General features: G+C 45.3%; 1 protein-coding gene across 2 annotated transcripts in view; it reads right to left on the reverse strand.

Annotated features, from left to right (window-relative positions):
- UBE3D (ubiquitin protein ligase E3D) overlaps positions 1-25,703 on the reverse strand; it is a 175,361-nt gene that overhangs the window by 103,104 nt on the left and 46,554 nt on the right. For both annotated transcript variants that reach the window (XM_090035559.1, XM_090035548.1), the window contains exon 8: positions 17,716-17,885. In XM_090035559.1, the coding sequence (XP_089891685.1) occupies positions 17,716-17,885 (170 nt within the window). The remainder of the gene's footprint in view (positions 1-17,715; positions 17,886-25,703) is intronic.

Consider the following 25,703-nt stretch of genomic DNA (forward strand, 5'->3'; position numbering starts at 1 on the left):
TCCTGCCCTTTGGGCAGGGGGCTGGACTCGACGATCTCCCGAGGTCCCTTCCAGCCCAGATGTCTATGAAATCTATGAAATCTTAATGTGGTATAAAAGCCATCCTCAGGTCAAGTAAACTTTAACCTTCTGAAACTCATCAGTTACAGTGCATTTTTTTTTAACGGAGGCAGTACTCCATGCACCGTGTTGTCAACATGACGTTGTCGTAATGGCACTGGAATTCAGCTGAGTATTCTGATTCTAATATACAAGCTCAGTCTTCTAGTTCAGGGGGCATCAAACTCACCTCAAGCTCCCAGCCAGATCCAGACCTCAGGGCTCCTCCCAGGCTGGATCTACAAAGTCAGCAAGAGCCTTTGGACCCATTTCCAATAGCCGTGTCCAGGGATGTCGAATTCTGAGGCAGACAATGTTCCCTGGCCCTGCCTCCCAACTTCTGGTAGTGTGGCTGGTTGGATGGGCTCCGCAAGCCAGATCCTGCACCATGGGCCATATGCTTGAAATTCCTATTCTAGTTTATTCAGGGTATGGACAACTGTACACTTGGAGTGGCTACAAAAGGGAAGGGGGAGCTGCTGATGCTTAGGAGTACACAGCAGCTGTTACACTGTAACATTTATATATGCATGAGCCTGCAGCAATATAAGCATAGCAAAAATGCTCCAACATTTACCTTGATTCATCCTACTGAAGCTGTTCCAAGTGTACATTTGCCCATGCCCTCAGCCTTTCCAAACCTAATAAAACCACATGTACTCACACAATTTTGCTACATTGCTTTTCAAATCTCGTAAGGCAGACAACGTGTAATGTTTAAAGAATGTAATTAAAAAAGGGAATACGGCATCAGTGCAAGAGCTATAAACAGCTCAAAAAGGCTTTAAATACATGCTCAAACTAGAAAAAAAAAAAGTTATCATGACTTTTTGACCACGAAACTTTTTCTATTACACATTTCTCTGTAGAGGGAAATGTGTAATTTTCCTTAATTCTACCTTTTCATTCACAAGTCACTTTCTGAAACTGGGTAATGACCAAACCACCATTGCAGTTTTGCTTTAAATTGGCTCAGTATATTTTTTTCCTAGTGCTTCTACCTTGGTAATGCTTAACATTAATACTCTCAGCAGTCAGGCTGTTTGCATAGTGTCATTTGCTAACAACTTATTATTCCAAAGGAAAATCTCTCATCTTCCCACCAGATTTTTTTTTGGAGCGGGGGTAGAAGGGGAGGAAGAATAATGGTGTCCTTGACCAATTGTCAATAAATACATAAAAAAGGATCAAAGTGAATATAGAGTCCTTCGCAAATAAGATTCAATGATATTCATGACTATATTTTTCCATGGGCAACAGAAAAAATAATAGCCCATGTTTCCTTGCAAACGTAATTTCAACCAACATGTTATTTGCGCTGGAGTAGCTCATAAAGACCCCACCTGATATTAGCATTCATTTGTGCTATTCTATAAATACACAGTAAGATATGTGCTATAAATATACAGTAAGACACAGTCTGCACCCAGAAGAATTCAGAGTCTAAACTAATAAAACAAATAAGTAGGGACCTACCTAAATCATGGTGGAAATTCACAGCAGCACCTTTAATCTTGCTCTTTTTGCTGCCATGCTCCCCCCACCTATGGCCACTGAGTGGCCAAGAAGCAATTAATGCCATGGTTCCTGCCTCTCACCCACTCAGTGGCCATAGGTGGGGGGAGCATGGCAAAAAAGGCTAAATTAAAGGTGAACTTCTACAATTTAAGTAAGTCCCTACATATGAGAGGTCAGGAAATGGGTGCTCCTCCCTATGTGTTGGTTAGGCTGCCCTTACAGTCCCTGGCTTGGACATGAACACTTAGATTAATCTCTTGTGGTACACAATCCAAATATCCACTGCTCTTTACACTTATGGCTATCACTGGTGCCTTTTTCTTTAGGTGGGGTTGAGATAAGAGAACTCAGGCCCATTCTGCCCCCACTGAATTCTAATCCAGGACTCTGGACAGCTGTGCAACTAGTCTAATAAGTCATACTTGTCACTCAGCTCTATGTAACCCCTATACCACTTTCTATCTCAGCCCTGAATCATCTTTGCGGTCTCTGGTCTTTGCTGCCAGGAATTGCTCAGTGTCACTCTCCCAAGCCTGGGGGTTCCTGCCGCTTAGGGTGCCCTTTTTAAATGACCTACCTCACCGAATCAGGAGGCCCTTTAATCTCTCCGAATCGAATTGGAACCCTCCGAATCCATTCAGAGAGATTCAGAAAGATTCAGTGATTCAGATGTAGACACAGCTTTAAATGTTTTTCCTACGTACCTCAAGGTACCAGGTGGCTCACAAATGCTGCAATGGTGGGGCAGATGGAGTGTCCCACAGGAGCATGGGGGGCATCCCAGTGCGCTCGGCAGCAGACCCTGAAGTGGACCAGAAGCACTTCCAGTCCACTTCCAGGTCTGTTGGGGAGCGTGTGCATGGGGGACCCCTGTGCCCCCTCCCGGTTTGGCAACTGGTACCTCCTGGGTCTTGAGGGCACCGGGGGTCCCCCCACGGCCAATCACTGAGCTGGGAAGCTGCAGGGGGGCCACCAGCACGCTCCCTGGAGGACCTAAAAGTACTACTGGTTCACTTCTGGGTTCACCTCCTGTGGGACATCCATCTGCATTGTAGCGTTCACAAGCTGTGCCTGGTACCTCAAGGTATGTAGAAAAAACATTTACAGCAGTGTATATGGCCAAATCACTGATTCTCCAAAATCGGCATTCAATCTTCAGATTTAGATCTGAATCGAATTGAATTGGGGACAGTGATCCAAATCAATTAATTCGATCACTGTCCCTGATTCGGGCTGAATCCAAATCCGAATTGAATATGACTCGTATCGCACACCCCTAATTCTCACTCTGGTACACAATTACCTCCCACTAATGACAGAAAACAACATTTGGGATTTGGATACCCCCTAGTTCTGTTGTTGGAACAAGCAGATCCTTAAATAAATTAATATTTGAAATGCTAAATTCAAACTTACCTTATTAAACAACAAAACAAACTCAGCTAAGCTCTTCAGGACAGCTGTCCAACTGCCTGACACAATGAGTTATCAAAAGTTCTGTTCAAGATCTCTAAGCCAGTAGATATTAACCAGGGTGCTACAGCAGGCTCTTTCCTTCCAGCTGCTCCTCCCCCTACTCACTTCAGTACAGGCTCTTCCCTGTCAGCAACTCCTCCTCCTTCCCTGCCCTTCTTCAAACAGGTAAACAGTATAATTAATACATTAGTTTTATAAATAATGTTCTGCTCAATTTCACAAAAGTTATGGTAGGGGGCCTTGAGTCTAAAAAATGATTTAGAACCACTGTTCTAGGGACTACCACAATACAAATGAAAAATATTTAGTGGGGAGGGGGAAGATGCCAATGTGCTTTTCAATATATAGTGGGTAGACAAAGAAAAAGGGAAAGAACATTCTAAAGCAACACAAAAACTATCTTCTTTAGAGGACTTGGGTGACAGAAATAATTTTAATTTCTAAACCTTAATAGGAAAGGTTATGAGTTCACAAATCAACCAGGAACAAACCAAAAACTCAATGCTCCTTTCATCCCTGAGGGCATCCATGCATAAATATTTCTGCCTAGAAAGGATTTCTGCATAAGACAGTTGACTAACATGGATTAAAAATATAGCAATAAAGTCCCTCAAACTATGAGAAGAAGTCTATTTATATTTGGAATATTTTGTGCTGATGGCTCTTATCCTCTCCCAATTTACAGAATTGGCCCCCAGGACTACAACAAAAAAAACAGTAATTGAATTGCCAGAAAAGAAAAATATTTCTAGTTACTGAATAGCAGTTATAATTGAAGAATTCCTCTAGTGCAGATACTAAACTCAGCCGATGAGCTTTTATTTTTTATTTGATAGCAGTATTATCCTTCTTATGACTAACAAACCCAAACTTATTCAACAACCCACCTCCATTATGTATTCTACATTATTATTTCTTTTCAGAATCAAGCTTTAATTGCTACCACAACTGCTTGCAGGATTACAGTCCAGATTTGTTCTCTGGCACGCTGAGTGCAACACATCAGGAACACAGTTTTAAGCAGACTTGTAGAAAGCAAAAACAATGCTGAGCAAATAAAAATATACTGCTGCTCATATCCACTGATGCTGTTGAATTCCTCATTCATTTTCATCTGCTCTTGGAGTAATTTCATTTGAAATTAACATTCAAATTCATTTCATGTAAACATTTGAAAGCAAACCATGAGTTAACCACAAGTGATTACAATGGTTTATAGGTTTATGCTCTGTTTTTAAAACTTAAAAGCTATAGCTGTAACAAAAGACACGGGGGAGGAGGCGAGAGACAAAAATTTGTTCAGTTTCAACAAGATTTGCTGCAACATTTTTAAAAGCAAGTAACAAAAAATGTTATTAAAAGTACTCTGATCACAACTTGTTCAAGAGCTATTTTCTCTCTCTCTTTGTCACTTACTAAATTACTCTGAAGAAAAGAGGTTTATATGGTACGAGGTTATAATGGAAGAGGTTCACAGAAGATGCACTGAATTTTCAGTGAGGTATTAACTTGGCATCTGTAGATAAACAGTACGGATCTCCAGACCAACAAACACAAGTTAAAAGCCAAACTGGTAGTAACTGAAAAACTGGCACCAAGTCTCATACCAACAGACAGGAGAGGATCCAAGAGGGGTGCAGTAGTGGAGTCATGCCCCTTCCGGTCTGATTACCAGTCTATCCAACGTTTAAAACCAACTATCTGGTAACAGTGTTTCTATTAAGGCAGCACTGACAGAATCACTTAACTTCATGGCTCAACCTGATTTCTTCTAAACTATTCATGCCACAGGTATTAACGACCCTCTCTCCTTTGTTAATGATCTTGATGTTCCACTAGTCAAGCTATCCTTTCTTTTGCAATTCTGCAGTTTGTTAGCTGTTCCTGATAATGTGGCTCCTAATTCCAAAGCCCTGCAGACTGATTTAACTCTAACTAAAAACATTTACTCAGGTGGACATCAACTCAGGTGTGAAAATAACTTTCAGTGAATCTTCACACTGTCAACATGGTCAAGATGGCTAGATTTTGTTTTATGAATCTGGAAGTTGCAGATTTCATTCCAATGAAAAATGACTCAAGAAACAATATTTTTTGATTATTTCTGCCTAGTTTGTTATAGTTTGTAATATCTAATATATATCAAATTAATGTAAACTCCAATAAAGCTATTTGTTTTTGCTTTGATCTTAAACTAAATATTTCATAATTTCATAGACATTAGGGCTGGAAGGGGCCTCGGAAGATCATCAAGTCTAGCCCCCTGCCCCAGAGGCAGGAAGTCAGCTATGGTCAAAGGATCCCAGCAAGATAAACATCCAAATGTTTCGTAAAAGAGTCCAGAGTAGGTGCTTGCACCACCTTTGGAGAGAGTCTATTCCAGGCCTTGGGGGCTCAGACAGTAAAGAAGTTTTTCCTTATGTCTGTCAGAGCAAAATTTTGATTAGATGCTGCCAACACAGAAGATTAAGATTGACATGCATATTGGACTGAGTGGAAAGTTCCAAGGCTCACCCAGCCCTTGCCCCCTGGGTGACCTGCGGACCTGTCAATCATTGTTGACCTACCTTCCCCACAGACGCATGCTCAGATTGTGTCAGCTTCTGACTGAGAGCATGCTCAGTCAGAACCTGACATGAGGTAATCTGACTAGAAATTTCTCTGCGGAGAGCATTCTGATTGGCCACTAAATTCAGATAAAAGTTCTGGGAACCCCTCCCTCGGGGGGAGATCGCGTTAGGTGGAGACAGAGGCTGGTACTCCAGGGACTGTCTCTCAGTCAGGCCCTTAAGCCTGTTGATCTCCTCCCTCGATTTGGCACTCTGTGTCCTTAACTGATAGTGATTGTGGCTTTGATTATTCGGCTTTCGGTTGACTTCTCACCATCCTTGACTATGATTTGGATTCTCCTTATACTGACGATTCTCCGGTTACTGGACTGTTTTCGCTTTGGCCTTGACTTGCCTCCGGATCACCCTCGGTACCTCGACATGACTCTACTTACCTGGCTTTCGACCTCGGCTTTCATCATTGACCATCCGTTTGTCCATTGGACTGGCGTCATGACCCCGGTTATTGACCTACGTGTTACAGTTCTGTTTGTCTGTTTACCCCGTTTATGGGCTGTTGACCAGCCCTGGGACTTATCCGACAGGCTTGCCCTGTCGGGGAGCCTTGTGGGCCAACAGACTCCTTCGTTGTTCTCTGTTGTTAATACTGTAACTGAAGACATCGCTGCCTACGCCTAAAGTGTAAGTTAAATAAATTCATCTTTGTTCAAATCCACTACGGGTCCATATCTCCTGACTCCACGCCAATAATCCCACCTGTCCGTATCGGATTGCCACCCCGGCCCACCGTGACCTTGGGGCCCGATTCATTCTGTTCGGTTTACCCCAACAACGTCCAGCCTAAAACAGTCTTGGAGGAGTTTATGACCATTGGACCTTGTCATCCCTTGGAGCGCTCCGGTAAACAGGCTTTCCTCCAGTTCCTAATGTACACTCCTTATATACTTTTAGGTTGCCACCAGGTCACCCCTGAGCCTGCACTTTTCCAAGCTAAAGAGTCACATGGCTCTCAGCCTCTCTTCATAACGCATGTTTTCTTGCCCTCTGATCATGTGGGTGGCTCTTCTCTGGACTCTCTCAAGCTCCTCCACATCATTCTTGAATTGTGGAGCTCAGAATTGGACACAGTACTCCAGCTGCAGCCTCACCAAAGCTGAGTACAGTGGAAGGATGACATCCTAAGATTTGCTTGAGAAGCACCTATGGATGCAAGCCAGAGTTTTGTTCACTTTACCAGCTGCAACATTGCATTCATGGCTCATGTTCATCCTGTGGTCCCCAAGTCCCTTTTGGCCATGGTGCTAGTGAGCGTCGCACTGCCAAGCCTATAAGCGTGATGTGGAGATTTTTTTCACTGAGGTGGAGTACCTTGCATTTTTCCATATTGAATGTCATCAGGTTTTTATCTGCTCATTTTCTGACCCTGTCAAGGTCAGTCTGAATCACCAGCCTATCCTCAAGTGTGAACACTTTACCCCAAAACTTGGTGTTATCAGCAAACTAGGCCAGTCTGCTTCTGACACCAATGTTCACATTGTTAATAAAGATGTTAAAGAGTATAGGTCCAAGTATGGAGCCTTGGGGGAGGCCATTACTCACGGAGTACCATGATGATTTGCTTCCATCGATTACCACTTTGTGAGTCCAACCTCAGAGCGAATTCCCCAGCCATCGAACTGTGATGTAGCTGAGGCTACAGTTGGACAATTTTTCCATGAGGAGATCATGAGACACCAGATCAAAGTCTTTTTTGAAGTCCACATACATGATGTCAATCTCTTCTCCCTTGTCCAAGTGATATGTCACCTGGTCATAGGAGGAGATGAGATTGGTCAGGCAAGACCTACCCGCAACAAACCCGTGCTGGTTGTCCCTTAGGATGTTGCCATCAGGCAGCTTGCCAAGAATGGTCCCTTTGATATTTTTTTCCAGAATCTTCCCAGGGATTGAGGTCAAGCTGATTGACAGTAGTTCCCCAGATCTACTTTCCTCCCTTTCTTGAAGATAGGCACCACATTGGCCTTCTTCTAATCTTCAGATACTTCACCAGAGCGCCACAAGTTCTTGAATATCTTTGCCGGTGGCTGGGCTATGATGCCTACCAGCTCCTTAAGTACTCTGGGCTGCAATCTGCCAGGACCAGCTGACTTGAAAGTGTCCAGCCTCTCAAGGTGTTCCTTTACAAGGTCTACACCAATGGTGGGTATAAATTCACTCTCACCCTGGCCATCCCACATCATGTTAGATGGGGTGGTCCCTTTGGGCTGGTGAAAAACTGATCCAAATTACCCATTAAGCAGATTGGCTTTTTCCTGGATGTTAGTTCTCCCAATTGGGTCCAATGTTGCCCTTGCTTTTCTTCTGACTCCCCACATATCTGAAAAAGGACTTTTTATTGTCCTTGATATGTGTAGCCAGTTGGAGTTTGGTTCATAGCCAACAAGTTGCACCCTTGACTTTCCTGTTTTACTCCATACAGGTACAGACCAGTGCAGAAAACTCCTCCTTAGTGGTGATTCCCACCTTTCATCCTTTATAAGCCTCTCTTTTTAGATGTAGAAGGTCCATGGACTCCTGCTGGGCCAAGGGGGTTGTTGTGCCATTTTGCTACCTTTCCTCCAAGATGGGATGGACATCCCTTCTGCTTTCAGGATCACTCCCTTAAGGAGCAACCACTTATCTTGGACTGCCCTCCCTGTTGAGTCATGGCCCCTTAGGGCCTCGACAACAAGCCTCCTAAGCTTATCAAAATCAGCGTTCCTAAAGTCTAGGACTTCTGGATTGCTGACTGACTTACCAGCTTTGCAATGAATAGTAAAATTGATCAGCTCATGGTCACCGTCTCCCAGGTTTCTTTCGATTCTTAGGCCACTGACTAAACAGGTCCAGCAGTGCTTTACTTCTTGTTGATCCACAGACTTCTTGAGTCAGGCAGACCTCATCTACGTATGTGAGGAAGCTTGGTGACCATTCGGATTTGGCTGAGTGATCTTCCCATGAAATGTCCGGGTAGTTGAAGTCTCCCATGACAACCATGCACCAAGAGTGTGCAGCCTTAGCCAGTTCCCTGGAGAATTCCTGGTTAAGCTCTTGTTCCTGATTAGGAGGTCTGTAGTAGACTCCTGCCACTGTGTCCCCTGTGCCATGTTCCCCACATATTTTAACCCAGGTCTCCAGTCGTCCTTGCAGGGATGTGTAACTTTTCTTGACATAGACAGCTACAACCTCACCCCTTTTTTCCGCACAACCTCTCGTGTACAGGGTATAGCTGTCTATACCTGTGGCCCAGACATAGGTGGAGTCCCACCAGGTCTCTGTTATCCCTATGATATCACAGTCATTCTTGTTTAGCAGGAGGACCAGTTCCTCCTATTTGTTCCCCAAGCTCCTGGCACTGGTGTACAGATACACAAGTGTTCCATTTGAAGCCCTAGGCTTTCCTGTACTCCCAGGAGTACACCATTCCAGGGCTGCATTAGGACTGGATTTCCATGAGTGCCCTAATAATATAGCCGTAGGCCACTACCATATTAGTATAGCTTCTAGCTCACGGGTGGGCAAAATGCAGTCCGAGGGCCAGATGCAGCCCACCAGGCCATTCTATCTGGCCTACAGAGCCCCTAAAAAATTTAGAAAATTAATATTTATCTGCCTGGGCTGCCTGTCATGTGGTCCTCAATGGCTTGCCAAAACTCAGTAAGCGGCCCTCTGCCCAAAATAATTGCCTACCCGTTCTAGCTTCTTCTTACCTGGAGAAAAATGTGTGCCCTTTGTCATGTGTGATGATGCACTACACCATCTGCACCTTTCTTTCCAAATGTCTACATCTGCCCATGCCAACAGAGTTATTAACCAACGGACCTGCAATTAACTGCTCTATAAAATACTTGGGACAGAAAGTGTATGTAAGGGGCTGCAGCAGAGGCAGGCAATTATTTTGGGTGGAGGGCCACTTCTTGAGTTTTGGCAAGACATCAAGGGCCACAAGGGTAGCCCCGCCGCTTGACAGGTGGCCTCCCTCTGATCACAATCTTGGGACCAGAAGTCCTACCCCTAACCAGAAGTCCCCCACTTACCACCAAAAGTACTGCTTTCAGCAAGGATTTTTGCCAACTTGGAATGAGAAAAACAATAACTTGTATTCTAAAAATCAAACGTACTATAACATTCATTAATTTCATTTCAAATATTTTTTGTCCTGATTTACATGCATTTATGTTGTGTACATACAGGTGATAGTATACTAGCTTAAAATGAAGTCTTACTCTTGTATGTTGTGGGACGGTGTGGGTAGGGGGTTTCTGGGGAGTGGATAGGCGTGGGGGGGTGTGAGTGTGGGTGGAGAAGGTGGCTGCAGAGCGTTGTCGCATGCATGGAGGGGGAAGGTTTGCCTGCAGCCTGCCTCTGCCCCTGCCACAGCAGGCAGAGCCCCCACCAGCACTCCTCCAAGCCTTTGTTCTGCACTCTCGCAGTTCCTGGCCCCGGGCACTCATGTGGGCCCCATGCTCCAGCCCACTGCCACTACCCCCTCCATCTACCAACACTACCTTTCTCCTGCCACTTCCCCACCCCCCACCCCTCACCACCCTGGTACCATGTCCCAGCTGCACGGCTGAGATCACATGACACAGCAGGAACTGGACTGGTTTGGCTGGCACTGCATAAAGCCAGCCAAGAATCATGGGGGCCAGGCCAGCTCCTGCTGAGTCCTGCAGCCTGGCACTGCAGCCAGGAACATGTGGTGCCAGAGAGGTGGCAGCTGTGGGTAGGAAAACAGGGAAATGGCTGCAGCAGGCTGCAGGGGAGTGGCAGCGAGCAGGTGTGCAGAGTGCAGCAACAGCTGGGCAGGAGCGCAGGGCCTGTACTGGTGCACCAGAGCTAGTGCTGGCAGGGGCCCAGGGTGGGGCACTGGCTGGCAGGGACTCTATGGAGCCAGGCTGGGCTGCACCAGCAGGGAGACGAGGAAGCCAGCTAGGCTCCATGGAGCCCCTGCCAGCCTGTCCCTGCTGGCACTGAGCCCAGTGCACTGACACAGGCCCTGCACTCCCACTCAATTGTTGCTGCGTGCAGCACCTGGTCACCCATTCCCCTGCCTTCCACAGCCATTTCTCCGCTTCCCCACTCCCCACCCATCTGCTGGCCGCTCTGGCACCACATGGTTCCTGGCTGCAGTGCCAGGACCACAGGAGCTGGCCCAGCCCGGACCCAAGGATTCAGATGATTGCCCACAGTCTTCCCCTGCTTATCTGAATTTCCCTCTCTGGCGCAGGGAGGCAGGAACAGCCTCAGGGTCCCAGGCCAGAAGCCCCTGCTAGGCAAGGGCTTCTGGCTAGGGGTGGGGCCAGGCCAGCCTTGTTGCTGTGGCTGCTTAGTCCTGCCACCAACTCCTGAGTCCTGCTGCTGCTGACTCCTGTCATCCTTGACAGGCAGCCAGGGGCAGATAAATATTAATTTTCTAATTTTTTAGGGGGCCCACATGCTAGATAGAGTAGGATCTGGCATGAGGGCCATATTTTGCCCGCCCCTGGGCTGCACTGTAGAAGCACAATTCTGTTCTGCATCATGCAAGAGGCCTCTTGCCACACTGAGACACTGGGTATGAGAATGACGCAAGAAGTATTTGGTACTGTCTGGTTTGTGGAGGATTTCTGACCACAGCCATGATTTTCTTTGCTTTTGCTTTTTTATTTTTTTAATATTTTGACTGTAGTGATTAGCACAACAGATGACATTAAGTACAAGGAATGTGAAATCCGTATACTATAACAATAAGGGTATAGCAATACACAGCAAGAAGTTTAAAAAAGAGGCATTATTAGGAAATGAGTTAGATCTGTGCAAGTTTTGTTTTTCCTGTTTGGTTTGAGAAGGATGATTAATAACAGTCAGATGATAAAATCTCTTCTGATTTCAAACACATGGTAAGAGGAGAAAAATCATGGCTTTTCATAGATGCTAGCATCAGAAGGGATCTCAACAGATCATAGAGTCTGACCTCCTGCCTAGGCAGGAAAGAGTGCTGGGGTCAAGTGACCCCAGCAAGATGCCTATCCAGCCTTCTCTTAAAGATCCCCAAGGTAGGGAAGAGCACCATCACCCTTGGAAGGCCGTTACAAATTTTGGCCACCATGAAGTTTTTCCTGATATCTAGCCTAAATCTGCTCTTTATTAGTTTATGACCAGTGTTCCTTGTTACCCCAAGAGCTGCCCTGGTGAACAGAGCATCTCCGATCCCTTGCTGCATCCCCCATATGAATTTGTAGGCAGCCACAAGATCACCTCTCAGCCTTCTCTTGCAGAGGCTGAGAAGGTCCAGGTCCCTCAGTCTCTGCTCATAGGGTTTGTCCTGTAAGCCCCTAACCATATAAGTGGCCCTCCTCTGGACCCTCTCAAGTCGACCAACAACCTTCTTGAAGTACGGCACCCAAAACTGGATGCAGAACTCCAACTGTGGTCTGACCAATATCGTACAGAGGGTAAGTATTAATTCCTTGGATCTATTTGTGGTTAGCTTTGCTGATGATTTCATCATGCTGACAACTCATGTTCATCTTGGAGTCCACTATGACTCCAAGATCCCTTTCCAGTTCTGTGCTGCTGAGAGGGTCACTTCCCAGCCACTAGGTGTGCCAGATATTTTTGCGCCCTAGGTGCAGCACTCTGCACTTGTCCTTTTTGTACTGCATCTTATTGTGTACTGCCCACTTTTCAAAACCGTCCAGGTCTGCCTGCAATCGTTCCCTACCCTCCGGAGGGTGCACTGCACCCCCACCATTTAGTATCATCCGCAAACTTGGACAGAGTATACTTCACACCCACATCCTAAGTCACTGATGAAGATATTGAAGAGTACAGGTCCAACGACCGAACCCTGTGGGACCTCACTACCCACATCCTTCCAGGTTGATACTGACCCATCTACTACCACTCTCTGGGTGTGACCACTAAGCCAATTTGCCACCCACTGGACCACATAAACATCTATGTCATAGCCTCTTAATTTATTTATGAGAATGGGATGAGATACTGTATTGAAGGTCTTGCTAAAATCCAAGAAAATAACATCTCTCTCTACTCCTGCATCTAAGCATTTTATGACCTGTCATAAAATGAAACCAGATTGGTCAGGTGTGATCTACCTGCTACAAATCCATGCTGGTTTCCCTCCTGCATTATTTTTCCTGCTGGACTCCCATAAATATGACCCTTCATAATCTTTTCAAAGACCTTTCCAAGGATGGAGGTGAGACTGACTGACCTATAATTACTCGGATCTTCATTCCTCCCTTTCTTGAAAATAGGAACCCCACTGACCCTTTTCTACTCCTCCGGGACCTGACCCAAGTGCCACAAGTGCTCAAACAGCCATGCCAGTGCTTCTACTATGACACCAGCCAATTCCTTCAGTACCCCATGGTAAAAAAAATAAGAGCAAAACAACATTCTTAGCGATGGAGCAGCTGAAAAAAATACTAAGAAGCTGTCAGATAGTCAACCCCTACATAGACTGTCCTGTTTAAAGCTATTTACATCCCATGCATTACAAAAAACAACCAATACAAACATTCAAGCAGGCAAGATAAACAGGCACTGTAACTACTATGTCCCTCCTGCCCTTGATGAACCAGAGCAAAAAGGTTTTTAGCTGTTTCTGCCAGCTGAATACCAGCTTCACAACTGTACCTCTTGGGCAGACAATGGCACAGTCCCCAAAGCAAATGAAAATTAATTTTTTAGAAACAAAGTATCTATAGATAGTCTACTATAGAAGAAGAGACATGCATCATTCCTGAATAAAGACCTGGGAAGAAGACTTTGACAGAAGAGTATTCCTTTCTCATTTCTGACATTTCTCTTTGCCATCCCAGTCCTATTTTATGAGTTGTTTACAAAATCAGTAACACATTGTTTTGGCAAAGTAAAGGTAATGTGAATAACTAAGAAAATATGGCTGTTATCTGTAAAATATACCAAGGTGGTTAAATCTTTCTTCTGACAGAATTAAACATGCAAATCTGCTGAAAAGCAAATCTACAAGCAATTCTGCACTAATACCTGCAAATAATCATCACATCACACTATCAGAAATTTCCTCCACCAATAAGAACACAATACAGACAGAGTCTGAGCATTCTTTGTAGAATTTAGGCAGAAGAATGTTTAAAACATTTAGTCCTTGAACATATCCTGTTTATATGTGGTGCAATCACTATGCAAACATCACTGGGAAGAGCATATAAACAACACCTCAAGTCTTCGCAAAATTTATATTTACCTTTTATAGATTATTACTACAATAAGTTATATTTTCTGGTAAGGTCTATAAGACCTTGGGTTACAATACTGTTTAGTATCAACACAGTGCCTCAGGGAAATATATTTAAAATTTTAAATGTGAAATGTGCACACACCTATTTAAAAAAACACTACTTACCAGGAGTTAAGGAAAAACAACAAATCCCAAACAATTTCTGCATCTGATCTATCATCATAGAAACAACTTTGGTGAAAAATTCTTTCATCAGCTGTGCAAACACTGAAGTCACTGATGAATATAATTTAGCATCTTTGTTCATCACCAGTTAAATATAAAGTGAGGCTATTAAAAGCTATTAGAAACCATAACCAAACATTACACTGGCAGCATCTTTTATCCATATCTACACTTAAAAGCCTGCTGAAATCAAATATTTTCTTTATTAAACCTCCAATAGGTTTGCACATATCCAAAACAAACAAGTCTACATCATTCACTTTAAAGGCTTTCCCCACTCCTAAAGAAGACTGACTGTAGCTGAAATAATGCCACTCTTGGTTTGAAAGCAAGTTATAATTATCCCACACACAGACACTGACTAATTTTGTAATATATCAAAACTATAGTCATATCTTAGGGTGCAAACGGATATAACACTTGAACTGTTCCACGAATGTCACTGATAGGGAACTGATTCATAATTGTCTTTTGACAGAAGTTCTAAGTAGAACCCTCACCTTTCAGAGACTGTATTGGTGACAAAACACCAACAGGGGATAGGCAGAGTACCCAGATCATCATGCCTTCCAGGGAACAGTACTTAGCTGTTTTTCCAGGATTCCCCTAGAGGGGGAGTGTTACTGTGAGACATGGCTTGTGAGTCATATTCTGAGGGAGGGGTGATCCCCACCCAAAACAGCATCTTCTCGTGAGGGAAACTAGCCTGGGAAGGGCTGATGATGTGTGGAAGTCACCTGCAGGTACTGGAGCTGAAATGCCAGAGAGGCGCACAGCACCATCATACCATTTTAAAAGTACACACTCCCTGTGCAGAGGAGGGCACGCAAGGAGTGATGTACAAAAAATGCACACCTGGAAGCACAGAGAAGCTGGGTGCCAAAGGTGGAGAAACGCAGCCGGGTGCCAGAGTAGGATGAAAGCAGCAGAGAGAGCCCCCTTGCTCTGGCATAGTCGAAAACCCAAGCTGCTGAACCAAGCAAAAACAGCAGGGAGAGACCCCTGAGTCCAGCGAGCCTTAAAGTATGGGGCCTGAGGGTATGACAGGGGAGCTGGCCAAGACAAAACTTGGAAGAGTTCTCATCCATGAGGCTGGTAAGCCTGAAGAACTGAGGTGACAGTAGAGTCTCAGACCAATGAGGAGCATCCTAAGGAGGACATGCAAGTGTGAGCCCCATATAGTGACAGACAGAGGGCACTGTGGAACAATGATTATTTTGGTCTGCGTTACTTGTTTTCTACATGATGTTTAAAGGCGCTTGAAGCATGTATACCTACATCAAGGCTGAGTTATAAGTAAGCTGAATTTATGTTAAGGCTGGACTCTTAAACACTGCCAATACTGTTACTGATACAAGACTGGTTAGACAGACATGGCCCTGAGGGGGACCATCCAGGACTCTGATGTTTTAAGATTAATTTTGATAGTACCATTTGTGTCCTATGACTAGCGGCCACAGGGTATGCAATGAATCCTGTGCTGAGAAGCACCACCCATCTAACATCACAGTTGGCATATGGAAGAGGTGTAGGGGAGGTGGAGCCCCAAGAAATATACCTAGGGGAATCTCTAGAAGAAAAGAAAATCCCCCATTATTGAATCCTCTCTTTTCAGGTTTTTTTTTTTTTTTTTTGATCAAATCGTGGCAGACAAAGAGGGACTTTGTTTCCTCCCTTTTTGGGAAAACATTTCTAAGACCCAGGAAGAAAATGTAAGAAAAGGACACTTCACATAGTGAGGTGATGCAGGTAGACATGTGGGTCGTCACACTCCTTTCCTCAACAGGGTCACAAGGAGGAAGACCCAGATTGGGGAAAGGGGTAGGTGTGGAGAGGTTGCCAGGTGTTATGTATCCCCCTGCTTGTGGTTTCCTGCAGGCTAGGTGCTCTATTTCTCTGCACCTCTGCTAAAATTCTCCTACTTTTCCAACCCCTGACTTGGAAAGCCACCTTGAAATTTCACCTCTCTGCTACAGTTCCTAGGTGGTGGGGTTCCTTACTCATTTGGGGTGGGATAGGGATTGAAGGGCTTGCCAAGTGTTTAACCCCTGCTTCTGGGCTGCCTGCCACCACCACTCTTTACCCACCCCACTGGTCAAGCTTCAGTTTCCCTGCATGCCTCGCCTGCACAGCCCATAGTGCTTGTACACTTGCTTGTACACTATCGAACTCTGTGTGATGGTATCTGGGCAGAGCGTAACCAAGTGAGTTGTGGGGAGTGGGGGGGGAGGAAGGGAGGTGGAAGGGGGTGATTAGGGGTCCCTTCTTCATTCTAGAGGCTGGTTGCTTTGGGTCTTCCCACAATCTCTGCCTCATGCTGCAGGTTTAAGAGGATTTTCCATGGTAATCCATTTATCTTGTATTGTCAGCAATTGCATAGAGATGTGTGTGCAGGGTGGAACCTGCAAGGTAGGACTAGCTGCATGAATGCAGCACAGAAGAGAAGACATAATTAACAGTTAATTAATTAAATAAATTAAATAATTAAAGTCACTTCACACTGAGCATGAAAATGACAGCCATCTTGTGCCATTAAGTGCCCATTATGCAATGGTTGTTTCCCCCCACATCAATCAACAACTGAAAGGTGTTTACTGTTATAGGGGGGCACAAAGCCCATCTCCTCCATCCCCATAGAACCTGGCAACCCCACCCCCCCAATCTAAATTAAGCCTGGACCCCTACTCTGGGTTCCTAAAAAGGAAGTGAAACTGACAGAGACTTTCTGCTTTCCCACCCATGCAGATTGCTCTCTGTAGGTAATTAGTCTTTGGGAAGTAGAGTTTTGGTTGCATCCCAAAGCAGCCCCATTTCCCTAGAAGAGTTTAGGATGCCTGGAGGACCAGACATATGACACTCAGGACTGTTTCAAAATAGTATTTGATTTTCCCAATGTGCTTTTGAAATGGTCCAGGAAGTTTAAATCAATCTAAAGTGGTGTGACATATATGTCTAGACTCTAGGGGCATTTATACACATACCTTTTCATCCCATGATGCACCAGAGATCTAGTGGGTTGAAGCAGACTCAATTAATCAAGTCTGCTCTGCATGTGAGTTGACACATACTATGCTGCTTTGTGTACAGTTGTATAAGTGGCAAAATGCACGTCACCATGCAGAAAAGGGCAGCAGTGCGCTTTTGAACTAAAACGCCTCTGATGCGTTAGTGGATGTGTATGTGTGTAGTGTTGACAGGGGATGTTTGTGACTATGTATGTTTTGAAGGATTGAGTGCGTCTTTGGATGTTGAATCTCATTTGATGGGTTGGATTCAATAAAAAAAAAATTAAAAAGAAAAGGAAAAGTATTATATTCAAAAGCATTAAAACATTTTGTAACCTTAATGTAACTTAGCTATTATAGTTGTAAGGGTAGTGTAACTCTGGACCTTAACTTTTCAAGAAGTTGGACAGGAGCTTAGCTCCAAGGTTCAAAAGGCTTTAAAAGAGACAAATTACTGAAAACACTATGCTGTGAAAATTCATTCCATTAGATTTAAAATTTGCCTGGAGGGCCCAAAGGAATAGAACTTAAAATGCAAAGAGAAGATACTTACTCCTTATTTCTGTTTTTAATGCAGGGAAGGTAAAGAACTTTGACAGCATTCCAAGTGCCTGATGATTTGGCGTGAGACCTCAAACTATCTTCAAACAACGTAAAAACATTGCTGGGAGCTGAATTTCCAAGAGACTCCATCAATAACGTGTCAACATTTAAAAGCCACATCTGAAGATAAAGAAATATTTTAATTATAGAATACAACATCAGTTCAGACTTCTTCTGTTACTCCAGCCTTCGGTGCGATATGTTATGCGTAGATGACATTAAGACATTAAGCAATTTATATTGCTTTGTTTTTTACTAGCATGTGATAAAACTAGTTTTTAACAAACTGTTAATAGATTCAAACTAATATAACTTATGTTCATTTTTTTTCAGTGTAGACACGTTTCCAGTGAAGATCAAACAGATTTTGGAATTTTTTTAAAACTAAATGCTGGAGGATTTATTACTGGTATTAACAGTACTGTAATTGTGTACCTATGTTTCTTTGTGCTAGAACCTCAAGAATGCTCGTTGCTACAAAAAAAAGGAAACACTCCCAAATCTTCTGGTCCAGTAACAAATAGCTGATTGTTCTTTTTATTTTTCAGTGACGTATCCAATACATCTGTTGAAACTCAGGTCCTGAGGAAAGGAATGGAAGTGAGAGACTGCCTACTGGAAGAAGCAAGCAACAGGAGTTTCGGAACAGAGAAAGATATAATGGTAGCTTAGACTGGATGAAGCTGAGGCACAGAAAGAATGGCCAGCAATCACTGTTTATTAATGTTAATAGGGGCCCAATTACAAAGAGTAACATGGTCTCTAGCCAAACTTAATTCGGAAAAAAATACTAATACATGGCTGATAATGGGAATCAGTGTTCACTAACACTAACTTGGCACAGAAATGCTGACAGTCTCTATTAATGAAGAGTTTTGAGAAATCTGATTTTTGCACTATACTATTTGTGATCCTCATATTTAATTTATTCCTAAGTCCTTATCAGGATAAAGGTTCTTTTGTACCGGAAGCTATACAAAACCATTCAGGTCTCTCGTCTTCATTTATTTGCTGGCCATGGCAGTAGGATGACTTGAGTTACCAAGAGACAATTAATTTTCATAAGTTTTGCTAATAGATTTTTTCCTCTTTTTCAAGATACTATTTCAGTTTTCTTTGTATGTTACTCATTAAACATATTACTTTGTACTGTCCTTTAAGGATTTTCAATTGTTTTTCCTCAAAGACTAAAGTTGCTCTTTGAATTGACAACTAATTTTAATAGGATTCTTTTTGTACATGATTTAATATTCACCTTGATGGTCTTTTGATTGCTAAACAAAATTTCTTCTATAGAAAACCAGGGGTTTGATGGTGCATTTAGCTGAGGTAGTCAGTCATTCTCAAACTTTTTAGAATCAAGGCACTGTTCCTTAGACTTAAGGCGCTGCTAGGAAAATACCAGCTCTTAGCTTTCATCTGTTTCTTAACTATGGAAAGATACAGTACTTCTTTGATTGCAAGAAACTCAGAAACATCACAACAGGTCAGAATGTTTTAGAATAGATTCCAATCTGAAATCTCAGAGTATATCTTGTGAGTCATGGCACACCTAATATTGTAATATTGTATAGAACCCAATGGCACCCTTAAAAGGATCTTATAGCACCCTGGCTGAGAATCACTGAATTAAGGAGTAGTCTTTTGCTTCTGAAAACCTGGGCGACCTCAGATTATGACAACAAATATTACGTTTGGTGATTTGTTCACACTGAATAATACTATTCAATACAGCTAAGTACAATTGTCACAATTCGTCAGAAGCTCAGAAAGTACTGTAGCATGGCTTTTGCAAAAGAGGAATGACTTACAGTCAGAGATGTCTCCGGAGGAGATAAGAAAAGATGAGACATACTTTATATACAAATTAATTGCACTGAGCCTAGCTCTCACTAATTCAAGTCTCTGACCTGCAAAAGGATTATCCATTAAAAAGATTTTTTTCACGGATCTGTTCAGAAAGTGAATAGCAGCTCTAGGATACGCAGTCAACTTCAGTCTATAAGTGATAAGTGACTCTGTTACAAACTGACAGCTTGTAGATCCTGTCTACACTATTCTATCACTTGGTCAAGGTGCGTCTCATCTTATAGCAATCCAATCCAACAGATTTGTATTGATCTTTAAGTATGCAAGATATAATCAACAGAATGAGGACCTAGAAGAAAAGATGCTATTAACTGTAAGGAATTATTGCATATTTTAGACCTGAACTATTTATTTGTCAACATTTCATTTTTTTCCAGCATTAGTTATTTTATTTCTTCCACTGTTGCTGGTCTAGAAGAAATTAATGCAACTCTCTTCACATATATTATGCACTTAGATATCAAGGTACCATATTTACTTGACTATCAAGTCTACTAGTGTCCCGGCTCTGGTGCAAGAAACACGGGTATAAGCCCGCTGTGCCCCCATGAGCCTAGGGACCTCAGCAGAGACCCCAGGTCCCCTGACAAGCCCCGGCCTGCCTGCAGGTAAGCAGGGGCCCATGGAGCGAGGGACCTAGTCAGCTGGGAGTGGGCTACAACGGCCAAGGAGGGTCACGCCCCCCCGATCCTACTTCGCTCAGCCTCCCAGAAAGCTGAGCAACCAGAGATGCACAAACAGGCCGTGAAGACAGGTATGATCTCCTGGGCCCAGCATGGGAGTTTGTGCAGAAGGGTGCACAGGAGGGCCCAAAGCCCTGCCTGTGAGAGCCCAGAGTAGACAGTCCCAGCTCTAGCCAGCCCACCAGTGGCATGACACCGATGGGAAAGCACCGCACTCCAAGGGTCCGCTCAGGGCCTGCGCCCCGCCCTCCCCAGAGGCCTTCACCCAGAGTCCATGGTTCCAGGCTCCACACAGATGGAGCCCCTGGCTCTCAGCTGCAGGGTCTGCCTGTCATATTTTCAGGCTCTGGGGCCCAGGAGCATGGCCACCTCCCTTTGTGAGGTCTGCTCCCTACTGGGGTCTCTGGCACACCAGCTGGAGGAGCTCCAGGCCACAGTCCAGAGACTACATGCCATTAGGGACTGTGAACAGGAGATAGACTCCTACTGCCAGGTCTTTCTCCCATGGGAGTAGGAGGGTAGACCAAGGTCCCCCTCCATGACAAGGGAGGACTCAGGAACCTCCCATTCTGTCCAGTCCAGGGGATAGACCAAGGTAGTAAAGAGCCTACAGACCCACTGCACCAAGGCCCCTGCCCCGCTGGAGCCTTGCAACAGGAATGAACCTCTTGCAGCCCTAGCACAGCCTGCTAAGTTGCCAGCTCCCACAGGCAACACGGGCTCTACTGTAGCTACTGCCCCCACTCTCCAAGACAAAACGCAAAGTGTTTGTTGTAGGAGACTCCATCCTGAGGGGGGCTGACGGGGTAATCTACTGCCCTGACCCATTAGCCCAGGAAGTTTGCTACTTTCTGGGAGCCCATAACCGGGACATTGCGGAGAAGATCGCTAAGCTCCTCTAGCCCACTGACCACTATCTCATGCTCCTCATCCATGTGGGCACCAATGACACAGCCCAGAGTGCTCCCAGCTGGGTCATGACGCGTTACAGGGATTTGGGAGCAGGGCTAAAGGGTCTGGGGGGACAGGTAGTGCTTTCTTCAATCCTCCCAGTCTCAGGCTATGGGCTGAGGAGGGAGAGGAGGATCCAGGTAGTTAACCAAAGACTGCGGTGCTGGTGTCATCGGGAGGGCTTCCATGACCACAGCCCGCTCTTTGGTGAGGGAGGCAGTGAGCTGCTGGGAAGGGATGGCCTCCACCTCTCTCCGCTGGGGAGGAGGCTATTCTCAGCCAGACTGACTGACCTGCTCCGTTGGGCTTTAAACTAAGCCCATCAGGGGATGGGAGACTACCACCACTGCTGGCCCACTAAGCCAGCAGACCAAGGCACTTAAGGGAGCCCACCCCTACCCCAACCCTGGAACAAACTGTAGGCAAGGCAAGGGCCCCCAAGGGGACACTTGCATGCCTATACACAAATGCCAGGAGCTTGGGAAACAAACAGAAGGAACTTGTCCTCCTGCTAAACACAAATAACTATGATGTCATAGGGATAACGGAGACATGGTGGGACTCCACCCATGACTGGGCCACAGGTATAGATGGCTATATCCTGTACAGGAGGGATCAAGTGGACAAAAGGGGCGGGAATGTAGCTCTCTATGTCGAGGAAAGCTACGCATCCCTGCAAGCCGACATTGGCACCCACAGTGGATTTGAGAACCTTTGGGTTAAAATCCGTGGAGAACACAGCACTGGGGATACTATGGTGGGAGTCAAGATCTTGACCAGGAGTTTGCTAGAGAATTGGCTGAGGCCGCACGCTCCTGGTGTATGGTTGTCATGGGAGCCTTTAATTACCCAGATGTCTCATGGGAGGAGCGCTCAGCCAAATCCAAGCGGGTGCAAAGCTATCTTTCATGCGTGGATGACCTCCATTTGACGCAGGAAGTCTACTGGCCGACGAGAGGTAAAGCACTGCTCGACCTAGTACTAGCAACCAGGGACGACCTAATCAGCGACCTAATGATTGAAGGGAAACTGGGTGACAGTGACCACAAGCTGATCACCTTCACCATCTGCCATAAAGCTGGCAAGTCAGTCAACAATACAGAAGTTCTTGACTTCAGGAAAGCTGACTTTGACAAGCTCAGGAGACTTGTCAGTGAGGCCCTAAAGGGCCACAAACCAAAGGGGAGGGGAGATCAGGATGAGTGGTTGCTCCTCAAGGGAGCATTCCTGGATGCGCAAGCAAAGTCTATCCCGTTTCAGAGGAAAGGCAGCAAAAGGACACAGCAGCCCCCTTGGTTCTCCAGGGAACTAGCAGACCTCCTTAGTCTTAAAAGGAAGACCTACAAAGGATGGAGGGCTGGAACCACCAAGGAGAAATACTCTGCTCTGGTCTGGACCTGCAGAGAGCAAACTGGGAAAGCCAAGGCCACAACGGAACTTCAGCTAGCTACAAATATCAAGGACAATAAGAAGTCCTTTTTTAGATATGTGGGGAGCCAGAGGAAAAGCAAGGGCAACATTGGACCCCTGCTAAACCAGATGGGACAACTGACAACATATGCCAGGAAAAAGCAAACTTGCTAAATGGTTACTTTTCATCAGTTTTTCACCAGTTCCATGGGACAACTCTGCCCACTGTGGGACAGGGAGGCCTGGGGTAGGGATATTCTTTACCATCCATCAAAGCTGACCTTGTGAAGGAACACCTTGACAGGCTGGATACCTTCAATTCAGCCAGCCCTGACGGTTTACATCCAAGCGTACTCAAATAGCAGGCAGACATCATAGCTCAGCCCCTGGCATGGATCTTTGAGAACTCCTGGTGCTCTGGTGAAGTGCCCAATGATTGGAAGAAGGCCAATGTGGTGCCTATCTTCAAAAAAGGGAGGAAAGTGGATCCAGCAAACTACAGACCCATCAGCCTGACCTCTTTCCCAGGTAAGGTCTTGGAAAAGATTATCAAAGAGGCCATCCTATACAGGCTAGCTGACAGAAATATCCTGAGGGATACCCAGCACGGGTCTGTTGCGGGTAGGTCTTGCTTGACCAATTTCATTTCCTTTTACGACCAGGTGACCTATCACCTGGACAAGGGGGAAGAGATTGATGTTGTATATCTTGACTTTAAAAAGGACTTCGATCTGGTATCCCATGATTACCTCTTGGCAAAACTGGCTAACTGCGGCCTCAACCTCATCACGATCTGCTGGCTGGGGAACCGGCTCCATGGCAGGACCCAGAGGGTGGTGGTTGACAGAAGTCAATCATCGTGGTGCCCTGTGACCAGTGGGGTCCCTCAAGGCTCTGTCCTAGGGCCTTTACTTTTTAACATCTTCATCAATGATGTAGACATTGGAGTCAGAAGCGGGCTGACCAAGTTCGCCGAGGACACCAAACTCTGGGGTAAAGCATCCACACCTGAGGACAGGAGCGTGATCTAGGCAGGTCTTGACAGGCTCGTAAAATGGGTGAATGAGAACCTGATGGTATTTAACACCGAAAAATGCAAGGTTCTCCACCTTGGGAGGAAAAACCTGCAGCATCCTTATAGGCTCGGCAGTGCTACGCTGGTTAGTACTACCGATGAAAGGGACTTGGGGGTCATGATTGACCACAAGATGAACATGAGCCTTCAATGTGATGCTGTGGCTAGTAAAGCAAGCAAAACTCTGGCTTGCATCCATAGATGCTTCTCAAGCAAACCCCGGGATGTCATTCTCTCATATTACTTGGTCTTGGTGAGGCCGCAGCTGGAGTACTGCATCCAATTTTGGGCTCCACAATTCAAAGAGGATGCGGAGAAGTTTGAAAGAGTGCATAGGAGAGCCATGCACATGATCAAAGGTCAGGATAACAGACCTTATGACAAGAGGCTGAGAGCCATGGGACTCTTCAGTCTGGAAAAGCACAGGCTCAGGGGTGATCTTGTGGCAATCTAGAAGTTCCACCAGGATCTGGTGGAACGTCTGTTCACCAGAGCACTCCAAGGAATGACAAGATCAAATGGTCACAAACTCCACCGCGACTGTTTCAGGCTGGACATAAGGAAGAACTTCTTTACTGTCCGAGCCCCCAAGGTCTGGAAAAGCTTGCCATCGGAGGTGGTTCAAGCACCCACTCTGAACGTCTTCAAGACACTTTTGGATGTTTATCTTTCTGGGATCCTATGATCCCTGCTGACTTCCTGCCTCTGGGCAGGGAGCTGGTATCGATGATCCTCCGGGGTCGCTTCTAGCCCAAATGTCTATGAAATCAAAAATGACCTTGTATATAAGATGACCCCACAAAAACTAGATTTTAGATATGGAAAATATATAAATTTACTCTAATTTTCCAGGTATAGTATCTAATAATTAGAACATTTGTCCCCCTCCCATTGCTACAGCAGAGAAAATAGATCTGGGGGGGTCAAGTAGCCCCCTTATACTCTACTTCCCAACTTCTTCCCCCTGAAAGCCCTCCCCAGCCCTCAGGGGCTTTTGCACCTTACACTGTGAGCCAATATTGATAGGTGTTAGTGCTAGTTCAAGTTTGGTGAAGTCACACTGCAGGCCAGCAGAGACCTGAAAGACTTAGAGGTAAGATCCCCCACCTCCCATTCCAGGCTTCCCTCCTGCCTCCCGTGACTCCCCGCCCTCTGCCTCCCCCTGCCCCTGGGGCATTACTCACTTGTGGCTGCCTCTGTTGTCTTTCCCAAGGGACCAGGCAGGGAAGAGTTAAACTGCCTCCCACCCACACTGTTCCTGGGCTGCTGTTCTTCTGACTTAACAGGCAGTTCAACTCTTCCCCTGCCTGCTCCCTGGACTGAGTGAGGGCCGCTACAAGTTAGCATGGCCACACTTTACTGTAACAGGAGCTGGGTGGCACGGATAACTCTGAACTGCATAAGATATGCTTGAAACCAGTTTCAGGTGTTAATCCAGGTGTCAAGAGTTGCAGAAGCCACTCAAAATTACCATGTAACAAGGCCCTTAGACCCTGCTCTCCCTGACCAGCACACATTGAAATGAGGGGCGAGTTTGAAAACACTGACTTTGAAATAAACAGGCCTGTTGTGATTTAGTTAATCCAGAATTGATGCATTTTATCTCTTTTGAAACTGCTGCAACTGTTAGCATAGGTACTCCACAAACACATCTTTAAGAGCACTTTTGTACCTACTATATTACCATATTTCCAGGTCTAAAAAAGAAGACACTTGTCATGCAGGTGGGGGAGAGGAGGGGAGATATACCTGTGGGGGCACCATGACATGCCGATGTTCTGCCCCTGCCCATTCTGTTGCCCCTCACTGTCAAGACACAGCACCCCCTAGCCCTGCAAGTGCCCCTCACTCCCAAACCACAGTACCCTGCCCTCCTGGGCCATGATGGTGCCACTCACTCCTGACCAACAGCCCCCTGACACTGCCAGTGCCCCCTGCACTTCCAACCCA

Source organism: Crocodylus siamensis, chromosome 1, assembly GCF_052110815.1.
Source record: "Crocodylus siamensis isolate JL-2025a chromosome 1, ASM5211081v1, whole genome shotgun sequence".
Lineage (NCBI taxonomy): Eukaryota > Metazoa > Chordata > Crocodylia > Crocodylidae > Crocodylus > Crocodylus siamensis.